The 19802-nt window shown below is 38.9% G+C and overlaps 1 protein-coding gene and 1 long non-coding RNA gene across 3 annotated transcripts in view; one reads left to right on the top strand and one right to left on the bottom strand.

The window, feature by feature from the left end:
• LOC135220570 (uncharacterized) overlaps positions 1-19802 on the bottom strand; it is a 488990-nt gene that overhangs the window by 32076 nt on the left and 437112 nt on the right. For both annotated transcript variants that reach the window (XM_064257813.1, XM_064257814.1), the window contains one exon: positions 14775-14867. In XM_064257813.1, coding sequence (XP_064113883.1) covers positions 14775-14867 — 93 coding nt within the window. The remainder of the gene's footprint in view (positions 1-14774; positions 14868-19802) is intronic.
• LOC135220571 (uncharacterized) overlaps positions 1-19802 on the top strand; it is a 177482-nt gene that overhangs the window by 105501 nt on the left and 52179 nt on the right. The window contains exon 2 of the long non-coding RNA XR_010315728.1: positions 7034-7130. This is a non-coding gene — a long non-coding RNA (uncharacterized LOC135220571). The remainder of the gene's footprint in view (positions 1-7033; positions 7131-19802) is intronic.

Raw genomic sequence — 19802 nt, 5'->3', positions numbered from 1 at the left:
AGAGCGTTAGACACGCTCTTTAGGAAATTTATGCGGGCGTTCCAGACGTGTCATTTATTAATTGTTCATTACAAACAGACAAACCAAATACACGAGGCATGTTTGATTTTCTATTCCTGTTTCCGTTTCCCCAACTTTCAGAATACAGATTGTTTTGCCGTATGTTTCGTTTGTATAGCACATCTGGTGTTACATTTTATTGACTACTATATAACATGAAAGTGAATCTGAACATTCAAATTTTGAAAGACTAACAGAATCTTTAGGACTGGGTCTTCGAAAGGAGATTTCAAAACACCAGGATAACACTGGTTCAAGGTTGACCAGTAATCTGAAAGAAACAAAGGAACAAACATCCATCATGTGATACGAGGGAACAGGGGACTCCGGGTAAATTATGAGCGCCCAGCTCACATTACAAGTGTTTTAGCCTCTTACCCTCAGGTTTGAGTAAATCACAAGGAACTTTTTCTTGACTCGTAATCCTTTTCTCGACGGGGGGTGACGGGGTAAGAGGGCGTAGGCGTAGCTGAAACGCTGGAGAGGCTCTTGGGGTGTATCTAGGTAAGGGGTGTGGATGTGTGGAGTAACACTGGATCCATGGCTCATTTAGTTGCTGGGTTCCCACGCTTTGGCGTCAAACATCACCTTCTCCCCTAGCAGATGACCATTACCTTTATTTACAAGACGAGATGGGGCTCTGATGACACCAACTTCATTTATGAAGCCTGGTTTTATCTCATGGTCAGGGTTCTGTCAGGCTTTTCCCATGAAGATCCAAAGGTTATTAAGACTTGATGGGAAAAAAAGTTTGCTACCTTTTGTATTAACAAGTAAATTGCTTGGAATGCTTTCTGTCCGAATATTTTGCTAGAATTCACTCAAACTTACATGTTTCTTTAAGACTAGTGCTCACCAATAAAGGTCGTGGGTATAGAGAAAATGTCCCTCCTGGATTGAAATGATTTAAGAGAACGTGAAATGGCCGTCCAAAACGCGATCAGTACTCATTCTTTTATGTAACCGCTACGGTTTTTTTACGCTCTTGTCGAAGAGTCGACGCTGTCCACCTTCGAAGGCGACCCTAGGGACACCTGTCGAGACAGAAAAGACAAGAACAGCGTAGAACAAGAGGGGTTAAAGGACCAGGTGAGCCGTGTCCATTTCAAGGGTTAATTACTCCTACCACCAAGTCACGCTCTTCACCAAAAGGACCAGCTCTCACAGTTATTTATGGCGAGCAAACGGACACCAAAGACAGACTATAAAACAGTTTCATTCCTTCAAGCGGCGGCTGTTGGAAAGAGGGAAAGGCGAGATCGGCGATTCATCGACGCCAGTAGAGAGAGAGGAGAGAGAGAGAGAGAGAGAGAGAGAGAGAGAGGAGAGAGAGAGAGAGCCAAGACTGCCCTATGGATTAAAGATCTGCTTACTGAAAGTAAAGATAATCCGTGGGCGCCGAGATAAGTAATCGGATTTTTGTGGTTAATTTTCTTCAGAGAAAAAAATCTCCAATGGTGTCATGAAGTAGATTTTATAAAAGCTATCGCTTACCTTAGGTATCAGTAGATGTAACTCATCATTTTATTTTACCACTGTTTTTCTTTGGCTACTATAAACGTCTGACTGTTCGAATAATGAGATTTTAAGCTGCTGAACGCCTTACCGAGTCCCCATTCCTACCTAAATAAACTAAAATCTCACCCACGTATGACTTTAAGTTTCATCATATGGCACCTATTTGATTTTAAAAATTTACCTTCATTTATGTAAATACACAGAAATACAACAAACGCGCGTATATGATCATAAATGATCAAACGTCACTTCTGGATTAAATGCAAACCACCAAGACAAAAAGGTATGCAATTAACTAAAATCCCATCCATTTTACACAGTCTTAACACATGAAAGCTCTCGCATACATACATACATATTGGTACTTTATATCTGCTACAGCAAAATAATGTTTTAGACGAAAGCAGGAGGGGTATGTATGGGGAAGTATGTAAGTATCAACCATAGCAAATCATCTTTTGAATAAAGTATAAACAACGACAGTCACTTCACTTTCTTTCCAATAAAAAACTCCAAAATTTGAAAAAACTTCCTGAACTAACAAAGCTCATAATTATACAAATAAATCGTTCAACAAAGGAAAATATATTAAATACAAAAGAACTGGATTCTTCATGAAAACAGAAGTTAATCAGACCTCGGACTCCACGAGTATCGCCGTCACCTGATCGGCCACGGATGAGGTAACGGATAATATTCCCATATGAAGTCTCTCGCCAGACAATTCTTAATTGAAGTCAATATTAATGAGGGTCCATAGCCTTCCCAAGATAAAAACGAAGACAATCTTAATGGATCTACGGTCTGGCTCTTCGAATTTTCATTGGAAACACTGCCGACCAAACCCTCTCTACGAGGGGGAATATTAAAAAAGGTTGATCATACATACGGCAAAGCCTCTAGATTTTGCCTTGGAGTTGAATCTAAATAGCTTGAAATTTAACTAACTGTCACAAGGTTAACTGATTAAGCAGATTTCGAAATTCCGTACGACGTGTGCCGAAGTTTTTTTTTTTTTTTTTTTTTTTCCTCGTTTGGGTTTTCTGTAGTTCCCAGGTTTTCAACCTTATTTTCAAGGACATAATCTTATTCAGGTCATGGTTACATTATATATATATATATATATTATATTATAAATAATATATAATATATATAATATATATATAGATATAATACAATATATAATATATATATATATATTATCTATATATATTTATATATATATATATATATATAATAATATATAAATATATAATATATAAATATATATATATATATTATATATATATTATAATATATTTGTAACGTGTAAATGCACTAGTCAAATGAATATTTTAACCAAATAACAGAGCCATGGAGATTTCTCTAAGCTGGCCAGTCTGTAGTGATGTGTATAATCAACAGTGTTCGCAATCATTGAAGAGAGCTATAAATATATAACTAATGTTAAAACGAATGATATAAATAAATAGGGACTCGCTATCAGGACGCTCAGACGGAATCGTGATACAAAGAATGGAGAACAAAAAGAAAACACTCGTGAAGGAAACTTCCTTCCTCCTATGAGTCAGTGAGAATAAGCAGGCCGATGAACCTCTCTCTCTCTCTCTCTCTCTCTCTCTCTCTCTCTCTCTCTCTCTCTCTCTCACACACACACATTACACAGAGAAGTCTCGTATACTACTCCCACGGCGCAAACATTACGTAACGGAAAACGGCGCTCTCTTCGTTACAAGAGATGATATCTATATTTATGCATGTTTATTTCACAGTTACGGACTTATTTATGCATGTTTACTTCACAGTTACGGACTTATTTATGCATGTTTACTTCACAGTTACGGACTTATTTATGCATGTTTATTTCACAGTTACTGACTTATTTATGCATGTTTATTTCACAGTTACGGACTGAGACTCCTTGATGGTTCACTCGAGTGAAGATTGAACAAAAGTAAAAATGTGTTACCTGCTGCGGGAGCCTTAACACCACTGACTATAACGACGAGCGAACTTACACCGTTACAGAAATAGAATTATTAATCACGGGCATATACAAGTCTCTTGGCCTTTATTATATAAATAAAAAAAATACAAAACCTTAAATATAAAACTGTTTGATGAACGATGTTTATATCCACATAATGTTGCACACAATTTCTGAGAAAGGATTGCTTAGACGTCTTCGGACAAGGAGAGGGGTGGAAAGGGGCGGTGTTTGTGTTTGGTGTGTGTGTGGTGGTGGTGTGTGTGGTGGGGGGGGGGTGTGTGTGTGGGGGGGGGGGGGGGGGGGCGCTGGCAAAGGTAAATGTTTGGGACAGTTCCTGAGGAATGGAACATATTGTAACGGATTCAACCTCGTTTAGATGATTGATTTATGGTCTTTCATCTCTCCCACGTCGTCTTGCACGAGGTAAACACGCTTCTAGTTATAAACGATCCTCTTTTTACAAGCGGAGTTTCCGGCTTTTGGGGAACGTGAGGGGTTGTTTGTTTTTGGAAATAGGCATGAATGGGACGGGACGTGGTGCCAGTTTGGTTATTTACAATTATTAGTGTCACTCTGCTTCGTCATGAGATGACGATGGTCTTATAAATCACAATCTATAGACCTTGTTATAAATGTGGTGTTAGAGCCCACCCTTTTTACAGTGATCAGATTCAGTCTTTAAAAAAGTTAATTTGAGTATACTAATAACAACAATAACATTAAAAAAAAATGCAATGTGCATTTTCATTGTCATGAATTACAAGTGCTTCAAAAATCTCTGCTTTGACGAGTAACAAATATAAGAATGCTGTAGTACTTAAAGAACCATTTAGACATTCTCTCTCTCTCTCTCTCTCTCTCTCCTTCTCTCTCCTCTCTCTCTCTCGTTCTCTCTACACACACACACACACACACCAACACCCACCCAACACACACACACGAGAGAGACAGAGAGATGAAGAGAGAGAGAGAGAGAGAGAGAGAGAGAGAGAGAGAGGAGAGATCAAACAATAAAATAGATGTTTTACCGAAGACATGCAATTCAACTCCTTATTCAGCTCTACAACCTTGGAAAAAAACCAAAGTCTGAATGGAAAGCGCCAAGTGAAGGACAATAAATTACAGCAAAGACGCTCAATCGAAGATTTAGCAGTGAATTCACACAACCAACAATAATCTTGGGATATAGAACAAAATTAATGGAAGCCTTTATCACAAAATAAAAAATCTACTAAATAGTAAAACGCTAAAACTAAATAAAGTATTTGTGCAGCAGACAGCCTTTTGTATTAATATGGAGAGAAAAAGACGCAGAGTAAGTATCGTATTCTGCAATTGCAATGGATAAAAAGTGGTTGCAGGCGTAAGTCTTCTCGTTGCCTAGACCTTCCAACCATATGCTGAGAAACTAACCAGCCAGGGTCAACACCACTTAGCTCCATTCAGTTTGATTTTCTTGTTTTTTTTTTTTTTTCTTTTTATCAGTTTCTTTAGATCAATAAATAACTACAGGGAAAATTAAGGGACGAGGAATAAGGACTACCGACACTGACCATATAAAAATGCATGGGATTCATAGATTACACAATTAAACTACTTGGTCAAATGCGTAGCTCGATGCCTCAAACTTAAGCTTGTGCTTTCGCGCCAAAACCCAGGCACTTTTGGCGGGAAGAATTGGCGGGCTGGCGATGTGCCAACAGTTGCAGGTGCAACAAATACAAACAGTTGACTATCAACGTAGTGCGGGTCCTTCAAGTTTTCTTTCCTACCAATACAATTAAATTACAAGAATATATGACAGAAACAAAAACTGAAGGCTAACACGCTGCGACTAGAGGCTTTAGCGTTTACCTCTTGCATTATTTACGCATTATAACGTATATAAAAGCTTCCGCAGCAACTTGACAGAGATCAAAATTAGGAGAGAAACAAAAGGTCACGATATTCTACGAATAAAACAATGATAATTACCATACCGCTCACAAATACACACTCATAAACATAAAAACAAATATTAGACAAAGGTCACCTGAACAGATAATAGAAATATTGGAAATGTTTGAATAAGAAAGAAAAAGTTTTACTTCCCTGCAACATAAAGCGCTAGAGAGTAAAGATGTTATTTCCCGGCAAGATGATCTTTTAACTTGAATGTGTTATGTGTATGTTATGTTACTTAAACCTGAAACAAAAAAAAATAGGACAATGGCATTTTGCTTATAATCAACCCAGTATTCCTATGTAGAATACCTTTTCAAATATAGTAATGCTAGCATATAGTCAAAATAAGAAAGGCTTTGGGCTGGAGGGATTTCTTGATGAAGGTTCACATCCAGCAAGTACCTTTCTCTTATCCATACCCAAAGGAGAAATACCCTCTAGAGGCCCTAAAGCCGAAGAGATCCCTGAAGGTCCCCACAGACGCCACTACCTCGCTAACCTCCAACTGCCCTTTTGCATTATGAAGAAATGGTAGGGGGAGGGCGGCCCAATACCCAACAGACGGCGAGGCAAAGGCACGACGAGAGTTGAAATAAGGATCCTAACATTTGCTCACGTATTCTCTATTGATAAACTGTAACAGCCTCACTTTTCTAAGACATTAACGCACTTTACTATGAACTTTGAAAAAAAAAACAAGGTTAACTATCATTATTTGGTGTGCAAGTGTATTTGTCATATGAGCATGCTGTGCAAACATAACCCTGACTATTGACACTGAAATAAGTACGTCAGCATTTCACAGAGAAGCCTTCTAGTACTCAAATTCAAGAGGCAATGATTATTTTTCTCCCTTTTTCCTTTTACGGGCTGCTCACTGAGCAAGCGCCTGTACCAGTTCAAGTCTGACAAACTAAATCATCCAATAATTTTTTTTTTTTTTATGGCTGTCAACGACTTAAAAAGTGGAATTGCGCTCATAATCCTGAAGGATGAGTGGAGGAATGATTACCAGATAACCCAGAAAAAGACACATGGCACTAAAAAATGCAATGTTTCATGGATGTTAAGGGTAAAACTCGTTTCAGTTCGGTAGGAAACGTTGGTACCTTGGTAGCTGGCTTGCCAAACGTGAGATCTATCAATAACAAATAGCTCTGCCCCTCTCTGGTCACTATGAATGAGGTACATTCTTAAGTAAGTACCTGTGTGAAGTAGACCCTGTAATGAACCCGCGCAACCACACCACCGTAGGGCTACCGCATACTTGCGATGACCCCTTCCTATCCTCCACCACACCCCTTCGCCCCCACAGCAATATGACCCCCCCCCCCCCTTAAAAAAAAACCCTGACCTAGACGACTCTCTCTCCCGGTCTTGGAAGCAAGGAATTCCATTTTTTCATCCAGTGAAAGATTTAATAACATTCAAGTAAGAATAATACGTATTTTATACAATATAAATTGTAAACTTGCAACATCTGGTAGAGACTTAACTCTTGCCTCTATTTTTTTTTTCCAGTTCTGGATCTCAAAGGCATCGTCTCCGGTGAAAAGTTTCACTGAGGCATCCAACAGACTACCTGGCCCAGATTACTTCCGCTGTCGTACGAGAAGAGGTCAGTCAACAAGTCCGGCGGATTAGCTCTGCAAGAGCTGCATTTTCTCCTCAGCCTTGCTAGTTCCATTCACAATTTCTCTCTCTCTCTCTCTCTCTCTCTCTCTGCTATAATCAATACATAAAGCAGCCGACCAGTATGGACTGAAAATATCAAGATAACATCTAGTTTTCAAATACATTCATGTAACGATTGACACTTTAAAACTCTGTACATATTTTGGGTATTTGCATATCATCTCTTATACGAAAACCGCATCAGAACAGCCTTCCACGTGCCAGACCTGATTCATCCCTATGAATGGAACCAACCTTCCATATCTGGGGAAATTAAAAGACTAAACGAGCCCAGGACCATAGTTTAAGGACCACACACTTTTTTTTTTTTTTTTGTAGGCGTTATATGGAATCGATAGCCGAAGAGGCAGGGAAGAGGAATGCCGTCTAAAATCCCTTTTGGAAGGTAGACCCATTATGTAGATCTAAGACCATAACTCTACCTAGGGCGGAACTAAATTGGAGCATTCCGCACCTACTACCACCTTCGACTTGACTCCATGCCATCCATTATTTGAACACACGCACATACTTCCAAACTCACAAGAGATGGGGCTTTCTCTTATGTCAGCGCCAAAGTTCATCACTTTGAACGAAAACTGCGTCACCAGTGATCTCTCATGTCAGTCTAAAGGAATGAGAATTGTAATTGGAGATCAGAACATGAAAATATCTATGAAAGGCCACGAAGAGTTTTAACCATAACGCGTTGAAAGAAGCTGTAATTTTTGACATATAGTAAAAACTGTGGTTCTCCTCATAAAATTCGACGTCAGAAATGCAATCATTAAAAAATGGGAAAATCTTGAGCAACTATTAAATATATCTAAAACACACACACACACACTCAAATTCAAATGAGTATTTTCGCGCAGCGCCCAATATGTGGAACTTATAATTCAGATAAAACGAAACCGGCCTGTATTCTCCACAACCCCTTATTTTAACACTCCCTAAATCATGCTTATGTTTATTCTTTGGGGTTTCCAAGTCGGACACCGTTCTCCGTTTAATAAGCCTTCCATAGCTGGCACTGATTAGCATCCTCGCTTCCCTCTGCTCCCTCCCTAACCCCACTCCACCAACCCCTATTCTACATATCTGGGCCCCCGTCGTAAATAATAAAAGTCCCAGGCGAAACTTTCGCCTTTATGCAAGAGTGGCATGAGGGCGGAAGCTTTCAACGACCTGCGCTTATGCCTCTGTTGCTGACGTCATAACAGGTTCAGCGAACACCCCGCTAGATTCAACCTCGAGCTGGCGCTGTTGTTGTTGTTGTTGTTGCTCTTGTTCAGCCCGATTTTCTAACTATCTATGTTATAAGTTCTGCTGTAAGTTTCCTGGTATCTCATTTTAATCTGGTCATTTTTTTTTTTCATTCAGAAAATACGATGTATTTTCGACTGAGATAATAAAAAATTCATATGGTCTCTTTTAAGGAAAAATAAATTGCAAAAAACATAACTATTACAACATGATGATGATGCTGATGTGGTGTGTGTGTGTGTATATGAGAGAGAGAGAGAGAGAGAGAGAGAGAGAGAGAGAGAGAGAGAGAGAGAGAGAGAGAAATCAACTGTATAGTAAGAAGTGATCCAGTCAGGTTTTCTCTCTCCGCACAACAGTTCATGACCGCCGTAAGAATGAAGGCCAGGGCAAGCCATTCCAGCCCTTACTCTCGATGCCAATAAAGTTCCGAACAACCACAGCAACCCAGCGTAGCATACGCCCCTTACGCCGTTCTCTGGGACTTTTAGAGGTCACTTGGCATCTAGGAAGTCTGTGCCCAAGGTTCGTTCTTCTTCGGGTTCTCTCTTGCTCTTTTCATACTTAGGCATCGACACATACGAACGCGGCTCAACTGCGTAATTTTAGTTGCATTTCTACCGATTTCCAAAAGGCTTTGGGTGAAATGAAAGATGATTTAAATTCATCCCTCTGGTACTATATATATATCATATTCTATAATAGATATATATATCTATATATATATATATTACATATACATACATCCATACATACATACATATATATCTATATATATATATATATATTATATGTTATACACAGACAGACATTAAAAACGGCAATAAGATATATCATGCTTTAAAAAATATATTTTCGACACCAGAAGCCAGCTTGTACTGCATTATAATAATAATTTCAAAGATATTCTCCAGCTACTTACGATTTTTGGAGTTGATAGAGCAATATAAGAGTTAGATTTAAAAAAAAAATATGAAAAAAATCTCTCTCTACAGGCATTCCTTAAATATGTAATGATTAATGCAGTCGAAGTCCCATCTTACACTGCACACATTACCATCGTCATGCATGAAGAGATTACGTATATAAGAACACAATTCACAATGATGATAAACATGAGTACATATTCGTCTTATGAAGAGGGTACTTTTTCCACAATATTATTGTCTTCCCTTGAAAAAGGCTGATCATAAAACACACCCTTGAGATCGGGTAGCCAAAGAAAGGAATTATTCCCATGAGAGGGTGGGACAGCTTTGGGGGAAAACTCACTTGAGAGGCCCTAGTCCGAAGGGAAAATTCCCATGAGAGGAGTAGTCAAGGGAAAAATTACTTTTGAGACAGGTTGGGTAAAGGAAAAAATTCTCTTGAAAAAAAGGGGAAAATTCTCTCGAAAGGGTTGGTCAAATGTAAAAAATTCCCTGAAAGGGTTGGTCAACGGAAAAAATTCCCTTGATAGGGTTGGTCAACGGAAAAATTAAAAATTCATGAAATGAGGTTACGTTACGTGAAAGGATTAAACCCTTGATAGGGTTGGTCAACGGAAAAATTCCCATGAAAGGGTTAGTCAAAGGAAAAAAATTCCCTGATAGGGTTGGTCAACGGAAAAATTCCCATGAAAGGGTTAGTCAAAGGAAAAAATTCCCGTGATAGGGATGATCAACGGAAAAAATTCCCCTGAGAGGGTTGGTCAAAGGAAAAAAATCCCTTGAAAGGACTGGTCAACGGAAAAAATTCCCCTAAAAGACTTCCTCAAAGGAAAAAAAATTTCCTTGAAGGGGTTACCCAAAAGGAAAAAAACTTCCTTGAAGGGGTTACCCAAAAGGAAAAAAATTTCCTTGAAAGGGTTACCCAAAAGGAAAAAATCTCCTTGAGAGTGGGTTGTAGAAAAATTGTTTTGAGAGGGGTAGCGGAGAAAAAAAAATCAACGAGTTCCCATGAGATGGGCGTTCAAAGGAAAAACATAAAGCCAGCTGATGTCAGTGCACTTTGTGGCCATTACCTTCCATTTCACAGTAGAAAAAATGAAATTGACAAAACAGAGAGAAAGGAACAATTACTTTCAGAATCAGTCCTTGCATCTTTGAAGGTGTCATCACTATGCTCTGAAGGTACAGGTGAACTCCTGACTGAACGAACACACTGCCTTTCTGGACATGTGTCTTACCAGTGTCATTTGTGGATGGTGTTCCTCTAACGATCACCGTTAACATTTTTCTTCCTTACCGACTGTTATTACTGCTAATGCAGTTTTACATGAATTAATATTGTTATTAATAGTAGTAGTAGTAATAGTAGTAGTATAGTATTAGTAGTAGGTAATCAATCGTAAAAACTTACTTTCATATCACCCACTCCCTCCTCATTCATAACCAGTTCTCCCAAGAGCTGAATCTGTCAGGCTCTCCAAATCAGGTGTGTCCTTCAGCCACATTTACTACACACCACTTGAAGTAAAACAAACAAACACACACACACACACACACTGAGGCACAATGTTTGTCTCTACTTGGAGGTTCCTTGGAGGGGTTGAGGAATTCCTGACCTTACGACCGTCATACAGATTCAGATCTTGTTACTTAACTGATCTTACAGGTAGTGCTTATAATTGTAATTCAGGAATGTTAATTTAAATCTGCAGAACCCTTTCATAAGAGGGATCGTAAAACGCCAAAATGGCATTATTTACAACGGTCACGTCACTTGACTGGCCGTACACTACACAGACCATTAAGGATACGAAACGAAAGTTTTCGAAAACAAGCACCTCTCAGCGAAGAGACACTACTCTATGAGTAAGATACTAGAAATGCTTGAACTGTTTTCATTCGCCGTTGCTCCAAGTCAGGTACAATAATTGTCCTGTATCCCCTTTCATGTATATACATCACTTCCTTCCAAAGACAAATAACACGAAGATGAAATGTGGAGCGCATTACAACATAGGAATGTTCTAAGGAACCTTACTTAAAAGGAATGTCTGAAAGAACATTTGTTAATCCTAAGGGCATTTCGTGGAAGAACTACTAAAGGAAGATTGCTCGACTCAATGTCCATGGCGCACTGCCTGGAGGAATGCTTAAATACATCTCAGAAGGAATGTCGACAGACAGGACTGTACAGCGAAGCAATCTCTCAAGCCTAGGAAAATGTAATGGGGTTTCCCGAGAAGTAAATACGTGGCTAATATATATATATATATATATATATAATATATCTAATAATATATAGTATATGTATATATATAGTATATAGGTATATATATAATATATAATATATATATAGATATATATATATATAGTATATATATATATATATATGATATGTATATATATATATATATGTATATGTATATATATGTATAGTATATATAGATATATATATATATATATATATATATATATATATATATATATATATATATATATATATATATATATATGTATACATTACTTTGATTACCATTAGGGAGCTTATTAATCACTGAATATCACGAAGGTCGAGAGAGAACAGCTGTATACTGCATGTGGGAAATAAGCCAGTAATACAAAAAAGAATAAATTAATTAAAACTTTTAGAAAAAATCCCTCCTAGAGGTGTTAACCTTACCTTACTTCATTTCTGGTGAAGATGGAAAAATAACGAATGTGAAAAAAGATAGTTTTGTTGGCAGGAGAATAAGCAAAAAAAAAAAAAAGAATCGTTACGGAATAAAAAAAATCTTAGCATCATTATAACATCGACTTCTGTCCCAAGTTCCAGGGAATAACGGCTTCTGATAGGTTTAACACACCCATTGGATTTCGGCGATGGTGGACTTTGAGAAGTAGAGAGAAAATGCACTTGAGAGAGAGAGAGAGAGAGAGAGAGAGAGAGAGAGAGAGAGAGAGAGAGAGAGAGAGAGACTCGTGCCATGAATAGGAGTTATCTTTAACGACTACATCTTGAACGACTACAGAATCTAACCTTTAGGACCTCCGATGTCTTGGGTCGCAGACGGAACATACCTGACCCCTGACAGGTATCGATTAGCATCACAAGTTAGGTACTCATCTTCGTACAGTACCTTCGTACTGTGATACTAAGAAGGAATATGTGCGCGTGACACACACACACACACACACACACACACACACACACACACACACACACACACACACACACACACACAGTTTCTGATTTAAATAAACAATGGAATTGAATTGTTCTACTGATTGTAGCATACCAATCTACTCTTTTGTTAATTTTCATTGATACTGCTATAACTGCACTTATTGATAGTATTTAAAAAATAATATTATAAAAACTATTAATAATCCACTGTAGCCAAACAATATATGTTATTTCCCTAAGTAGATGGAGAAATTACATTTGTGAAATTACATTACGCTGTTTTCGTTTCTACAAGGAGCAAAACTGATTTACTTAGTTCTCAGTACTTCAGCATCGAATTTTCTGTAATGTCTTGAGTTTTATATGCCAATAACAAATAACTTAAGTAATGCCTTGAGTTTTATATGCCAATAACGAATAACTTATATAATGTCTTGAGTTTTATATGCCAATAACGAATAACTAATGAATAATATGAAAGGTGCACTGAGATCGTGTATATGAATAATTGTGGAAGTTTACAGGAAATATCTTGCTTAGCAATATCAAAATCAAGCAAACTTGAACTCGACTTGTTATGAAATACTTCGTGTCATTACGATAGAGTACTGGAACAAAGTAGTTTTGAGTGGAGAGCTCAAAGCATAACCCCACAACATTACAGAGACGCTACAACGTTCTGAGCCGAATATCAAACCAACAGAGCCGAGTGGGAACCCTGAAGCAATACGCATCAAGAGCGCATTCTGTTGAAGGGCAGGGAATCTGAACGAAGTTCCTCCCGCCTCCTGTCTCAAATGACTATCCAACGGCGGGCACGTGCGACGTCGACCTCGGTATGCATAAGAAAGAAATGAGAGAAAAGGGGAGGGGGCACAGGAAGGGAGGGTAGCTCTCTTTTTCTTGACCTTACGACAATGCGGGTCACTGAGCACTACTGCAGAATTGACATGCCTCTGCGCCTTCATTAGCCTGACCACTCTTGCTCACAATACCGAAACATAACACGGCGGGGCCTGAGGGTATGCTACTGTCTCCGGTAATGAGAGAGAGAGAGAGAGAGAGAGAGAGAGAGAGAGAGAGAGAGAGAGAGAGAGAGAGAGAGAGTATAAGCAACAAATGTCTTTATGACACTGGTGGATCAATTGATATTACCTCATGTGACTCATTTGATTGAAGAATGGCAATTCAAAACAAAGGAACATTATATAAAATATAGAGTAATTTCTGATAGACACTGGCAGTGACCAAACTAACAATTCAAACAGTTCAGCACTACAGTCAATAATTGTCTTCGCACAACATGCAACTCAACGAAGTGAAAAGATTGATTTGGAAATAAAGAAAGCAATTATGTTTAGCAGTGAATTGAATAGAAATCAAATAGGGCCTTTTGTTTGGCTTCAAGTTATTAGGTGGATAGGTCAGTGCCAAGGTACTGAGATGGGGCATGGTGAGGTACAGGACCTACTTTCTCTGTTGAGGCCTTCAACTCTCTCTCTGTCTATGGCGGAAGTATTTTTTTTTTTCATCTCAACCGCGGTATTGATTCTCTCTTCTCTCTCTCTCTCTCTCTCTGAGGGCTAAACCTGTCAGTATACTGTACATGGTGCACTGTAAGCAAGCATTAATGCAGCTTGTTTTAAGAGTCTCCTCACATCCTAGCTACCTCCACTTTAGAGCACAATACTTTACCTCCAGTCCATGTTCTTTTCTTCCTCCCTTTTCTCCAACATCTGTATAAGTATTACTTCTTAGTGCAACTGTGAGGTTTTCTGCCACTTCCACTTTTGGGTCCTTACAATAAAAAAAAATTACGCTGATTCAAACCTAAATTACAGGAATCTAGCATATTTTTTTGTTTGTATGATGTTTTTGCGTTGCATGGAACGGGACCAACCGCTTTACGTGACTTCCGAACCACGTCGAGAGTAACTTCTATCACCAGAAATACACATCTCTCACACCTCAATGGAATGGCCGAGAATCGAACTCGCGGCCACCGAGCGACCACGCTACGCAAGAATGGGTAACAAATTACGTGTTGCACACAAAAATTACCAGTATTACACACAAACTAAATTAGCAAAGAAATTTTGATTGAAGAAAAATAAAGAAAGTTACTGTTATGTTACTTTGCCATCAAAGTACGTTTAGTAAGACACGAAGTGTTTTGTCATATGAAAAGGACAACATAAATTATTTTTACCTTGAGAGCACAGAAGATGCAAGCATCTGCCATGCAAGCATGGCCGTTCAGCTCGCGAAAACTGCGTCGAAATATGTCCAAGTGCCACAGGACCTGAAAAAGGATAAGACATCGATTAGTTTTATATATAAATTATATACAATACTTCATGAAGTAGAACAAACGGTACCTCTTATACCATTCATTTTGCACACCAAATTCCTACGGAAACACGTAAAAATAATTTAAGTTAAAACGTCTCTCTCTCTCTCTCTCTCTCTCTCTCTCTCTCTCTCTCTCTCTCTCTCTTCTCATGCTATTTTGATGGTTGTGAAAAGAATAATCATGCGCAATACAATGACTGAGGCACGCGTGTAGTGAACACTACATTACACACAGACAGTGGAGAATTTAAAAAATCAATGGAACTGAACATCTTGCAGTTTACTTTGTTGAGAGAGAAAGAACGGTCAACAAATAACCTGATATTCCAACCACAAAGAAATCAAAAGGGGAAAGGTAATGCCCAAAAGTATAAGTGATGGTATGAAATGTTTGTTAATGTTTTTCCCCACTGATCGCTGATGTTTTCGAAGGCACTTTTTAATTAGCGCCCAAAATATCCAAAAAGTAATGGCAGTAGCAATGGCGGTGGCTGGAGAGGCTTGGGCGCTGCCAGGGTCGACAAAACGCGAAAAAGTGGGGAGGCGGCAGCTTCGAAAAGGGAACACAGGAAAGGTTCCATGTCATGCGTGCTCTCCTCATGGTAAATGTCTTTCAAATACTTTTGTTCCAAGTGCTGATGACAATGTTCAGATAAGAAGTCCTGTATACTACCCAAAACTACGACTTCCACAATCCTTTATTCGGCTAATAACTAGGACATTCAAAATCATTTCCGCCATCTGATAAACAGAACTTTCAAATACTTATCAGATCCCTAGTATTATCAAATACTTTTTCGTAGCTGATCACAAGGACTATCTAATCGTTGCTTCCAAACGGTAACCATGACTTCCAAATCCGTCGTATCTACTGGTAAGAGAATGCCTTTCATATATACTAGTAATAGTCAAGTTAATCTTTGGAAAAGAGTACGAATTAAGAAGGGAAAGACTAAGGAACTCATAAGCAAACAAGAAGCGACATTTTCCAGAGCTGAAAATAAAGAGGACTGAAAATCTGCGATAAAATGAAAAGGTTAAATAGAGATATTTTAATAACGGGAAATTAAGATATTTTAATAACGGGAAAAGAATTAAATTCGAAACAGAACACCGAAATAACAGGAGTGGGATGAGACAACAGGAACGGCGCAAAAAGAAAAAAAAAAAAAAAAAAAAAATAATACTTAATGTCTAAGGAAAAGTATGAATTAAACCTAAATTAATGATTATATATATATATATATATATATATATATATATATTATATATATATATATATAATATAGAGAGAGAGAGAGAGAGAGAGAGAGAGAGTTGAAGAGAGAGAGAGAGAGAGAGAGAGAAGACTTCAACAGTTCACTAAAGGAGGCAAAGTCATTAACTGCCTGATAAGAAGAGTCAAAAACCCCGACTTGCAATAATTTTGCAATTACGCAGCTTAATACCGGAAATACTTAGCACATGCGTGGAGTGTGTAGAGTGTGGGACAAGGCAATTCTCAAATACATAATCAACAGAAATAACTTATCTAAATGTCCAATTAAGAGAAAAAGGATTCAAGGCAAACAATGGACGAAAATTCAGTATTACGAGAACCCATTGGCTGCTTCCTTTTACACCTCCCACCACCCCCCATCAACACACGGGGTTGCACGGGCTCTTGCTCCAGGGTAACCTAGAACACTTGAAATGGGAAATGACGAGTAATGACTACAAGTCTTTAAATTGTCTTTGTTTGTGCTTCAGGAACAATAGACTGTTACAAGTTCGCGAAAGTGTGATATTTCTTATTGTGTAACTCCTCAAAGATAATTTTTCTTATGGCGTAATACATTTTTAAACAACAAAAGAGAAAAGTTAGATTCTGTGATCCACCTGCGTACTATAACTTAAACAATAAGACTTCGGGAAAAGCTCTCTATTCAGATCCCATTCTCCGTTTGGCAGAATGCTTGCTTCACCGAGATACAATGTCCTCACTTTACGGAAAATTATATGAAACTCTCAGCCACGGCCCAAGAAACACCTAGCCGTGGCCCATAAATCTTTCAGCCACTACCCGGTTGTGGCATGTGTTCTTGGCACCAATAGCGGTGCCAGACGCACGATCATGACTGACTTCAACCTTCAAAAACAAAAATACTAAGTCTCGAGGGCTAAAATTTTGTATGTTCGAAGGGGGTGGTGGGTTGAATGAGCAACATACCAATTTGCAGCCCTCTAGCCTCAGTAGATTTTAAGACCTGAGGGCAGACAGAAAAGAGCGGACGGACAAAGCCATCTCAGAAGTTCTCTTCTACAGGGGATTAAATCGAACAAAAACGTTCTTCTGCATGTTGTTCGAGAACTGCACCTCCCGTAAGAGCCAAGCACCTCAAACATCCACGAAGTCATTTTCCGCTGGGATTCCTCCAGTAATAGCAAAGGATGATCCTTTCGTGCAACGACGTCCTTAATAGTGGGAGCTTTCTTTCCACAGTAACCACCGATTCACACACACACTATTTGTATATTAAGCCGAGAAATGGGGACGGCCTTAGACGATGGCCATTGCACTACACATGTTCTCACACACGCAGATCGATGTTGCAAAGAAACTAACGTGATGATGGCTAATCCACGGACGCATACACTCAGTGTATGAGAGAGAGAGAGAGAGAGAGAGAGAGAGAGAGAGAGAGAGAGAGAGAGAGAGAGAGAGAGAGAGAGAGAGAGAGAATATCTTACTAGCAAAAACGTTTTCCCTACGGAAAGTTAAGTTCTCTCTTATAGTGATTTCACACTTTTTTTTTATTGTTAGACTAATAATGTACTTTATGACTAAGCCAATCATAGCTGATTGGCTCCTGACAAACACTATCTCTTCCCTCGTAACCAATCGTGGTCACGTCATTGGTAGTATTGTGGTGATGAGCATGTCAGTCTGTCTCAGATGTGGTCGTCCGCAGTAGTTATTTTTGTGGTGAAGGCCTTCATTATTAATAACACCCTGGGTGCCAAGATAAAAGAGATACCCAGCTTAATTATTATTTTTCATCATCATGAAGAGGACCGTGAAAATGTCAGAACTATTTTGAGTAGTGCCTTTGTCTACGATAACGTTTTTATTTGGGTAGGCCTACATTCTAACTGAAAAGTCGTATCGTTGTCAAAAGAAACCCGTGGTTGATATAAAAAATCATAAAATATAACCGTCTTTACACCTTTTAACAGAATATTACTAAATGTGTGAGCTTGCTAACAAATGAGTACATATAAACACACGTCGACATTGATTGAACAAGCAATGCAGACGAAAACTGATCCACTTCGAAAGTCGGTTCTAGGAAAAGAAACAACCGCACGACACTGCAGACGTAGTTAGCTCGTGCCGATGCCTGGCCTCCTCCTGCCTTCAGGGTCGCAGTCCCGCTACGCAACCCACACAATTACGGAGCCTCTTTTTCTCTATTTTCCTCCTGTTTCGAGACAACAGCAATCGCTCCTGAATGCGACGCTCAGTCAATAGCAAAATCAGAAAAACTCATAGGAAAATATAAGTGCGAGGCGAATATAATAGGGGAAACCGGATGCTGTTCAAAAGCTAAATGTGAACCTAAAATACTATGTGCTATATCGTAAAAAAAAAACTAATGGTAATAATTCCATACAAACCAAGAAATCCAACTTCTATAAGAATGAACAAAAGAAAAGTATACTAAACCTAACGCCTTCTATCGGCCTGGTTATTATAGACGTTGCGAGTGATGACAAAAGAACTTAATTGTCGAAACTAAAAAGCTCAAAGAAGGCCACACTAAGAGAAGTAACGGATTGGTGCCAGGACCTGGATTTGGTCAGCAGGCCTTTGTCAACTGCGTATTTGCCTTTTCACAAAAAAAGGGATTATGCCAATAACAACAATAACACAGTGGTTAGGGGAAACTAGAATATTAGGTTTGCAGCCAAAACAAACAATTTGTTGTGGTCCCATATCTTAAGCGGAAATCATTGTTACGTCCCTCATTTGAGTGATCGAGTCATTTTTCGTGACTACTGCGGGAAACGATAAAAAAGGCGGAGGGAAAACACATGGGACCTTAGTAGGACATAGTGACCAGCCGCCTAATGAAATTTCAAGACACATTGTAAATAACTGATCATTCCCTTGGAAATATAACAAAAGCAAGTATCTACACGCGAAATGCCTGGCATTAAAAGGCAGCCTTAGGCATTGGCCATTGAGGTTCTGGATTGAATTCGAAGACTTAACCGAGTGGTAAGATTTGTTCGGTATCCTGCATTCAAACTTACTTGCTCCTATGGTACTACAGTCCATATGAAATCATGGCAAAATTCAGTATCTTTAAGAAAACTTGCCATGGAAAATATTAAAGACTGAGGAAAGCTACGAATTCTGACCATCATGATAACAATTGAATTGTTGGCAATGACGATAACAATTGCCAGAAACTCCTTCCACGAAGGCAGCAATCGCCAAAAGTCTTATCATGGCAATAACATTAGAACCAAACTGTCCAAAGTTGCGGTTCCCCAATCGCGTCTAGCTTGACCACAATCAGAGGGTAATCCCAGAAAACGTTGGGCGAGAGAAACTTATCAAACCTCAAGCTCCTTGCTCACCTCACGGCCAGCCCCAACCCTCTGTAAAGAGACGAAAAAAAAAAAAAAAAAAAAAACTTCAAATAACAACAAACCGCATGAAAGTGCAGTCTGCAGGAGACTTCTACTACCTCCGTCCTCCCACCTCTCCTTCGGGCGGTCATCGACTCCCAAAGACGTGTATGCCGGCGTTCGTTTGTTGCAGCCCGGTTGCAGCAGGGAGGCCAAAGAGGGGATGCAAGGTGGACACAAGAGAAGGATGTCCAGGAATAGGGGAGGA

This window comes from Macrobrachium nipponense, chromosome 2 (genome assembly GCF_015104395.2).
Source record: "Macrobrachium nipponense isolate FS-2020 chromosome 2, ASM1510439v2, whole genome shotgun sequence".
Classification (NCBI taxonomy): domain Eukaryota; kingdom Metazoa; phylum Arthropoda; class Malacostraca; order Decapoda; family Palaemonidae; genus Macrobrachium; species Macrobrachium nipponense.
The sequence above is the reverse complement of the archived record's forward strand: the minus strand, read 5'-3'. Positions and strand labels throughout refer to the sequence as shown.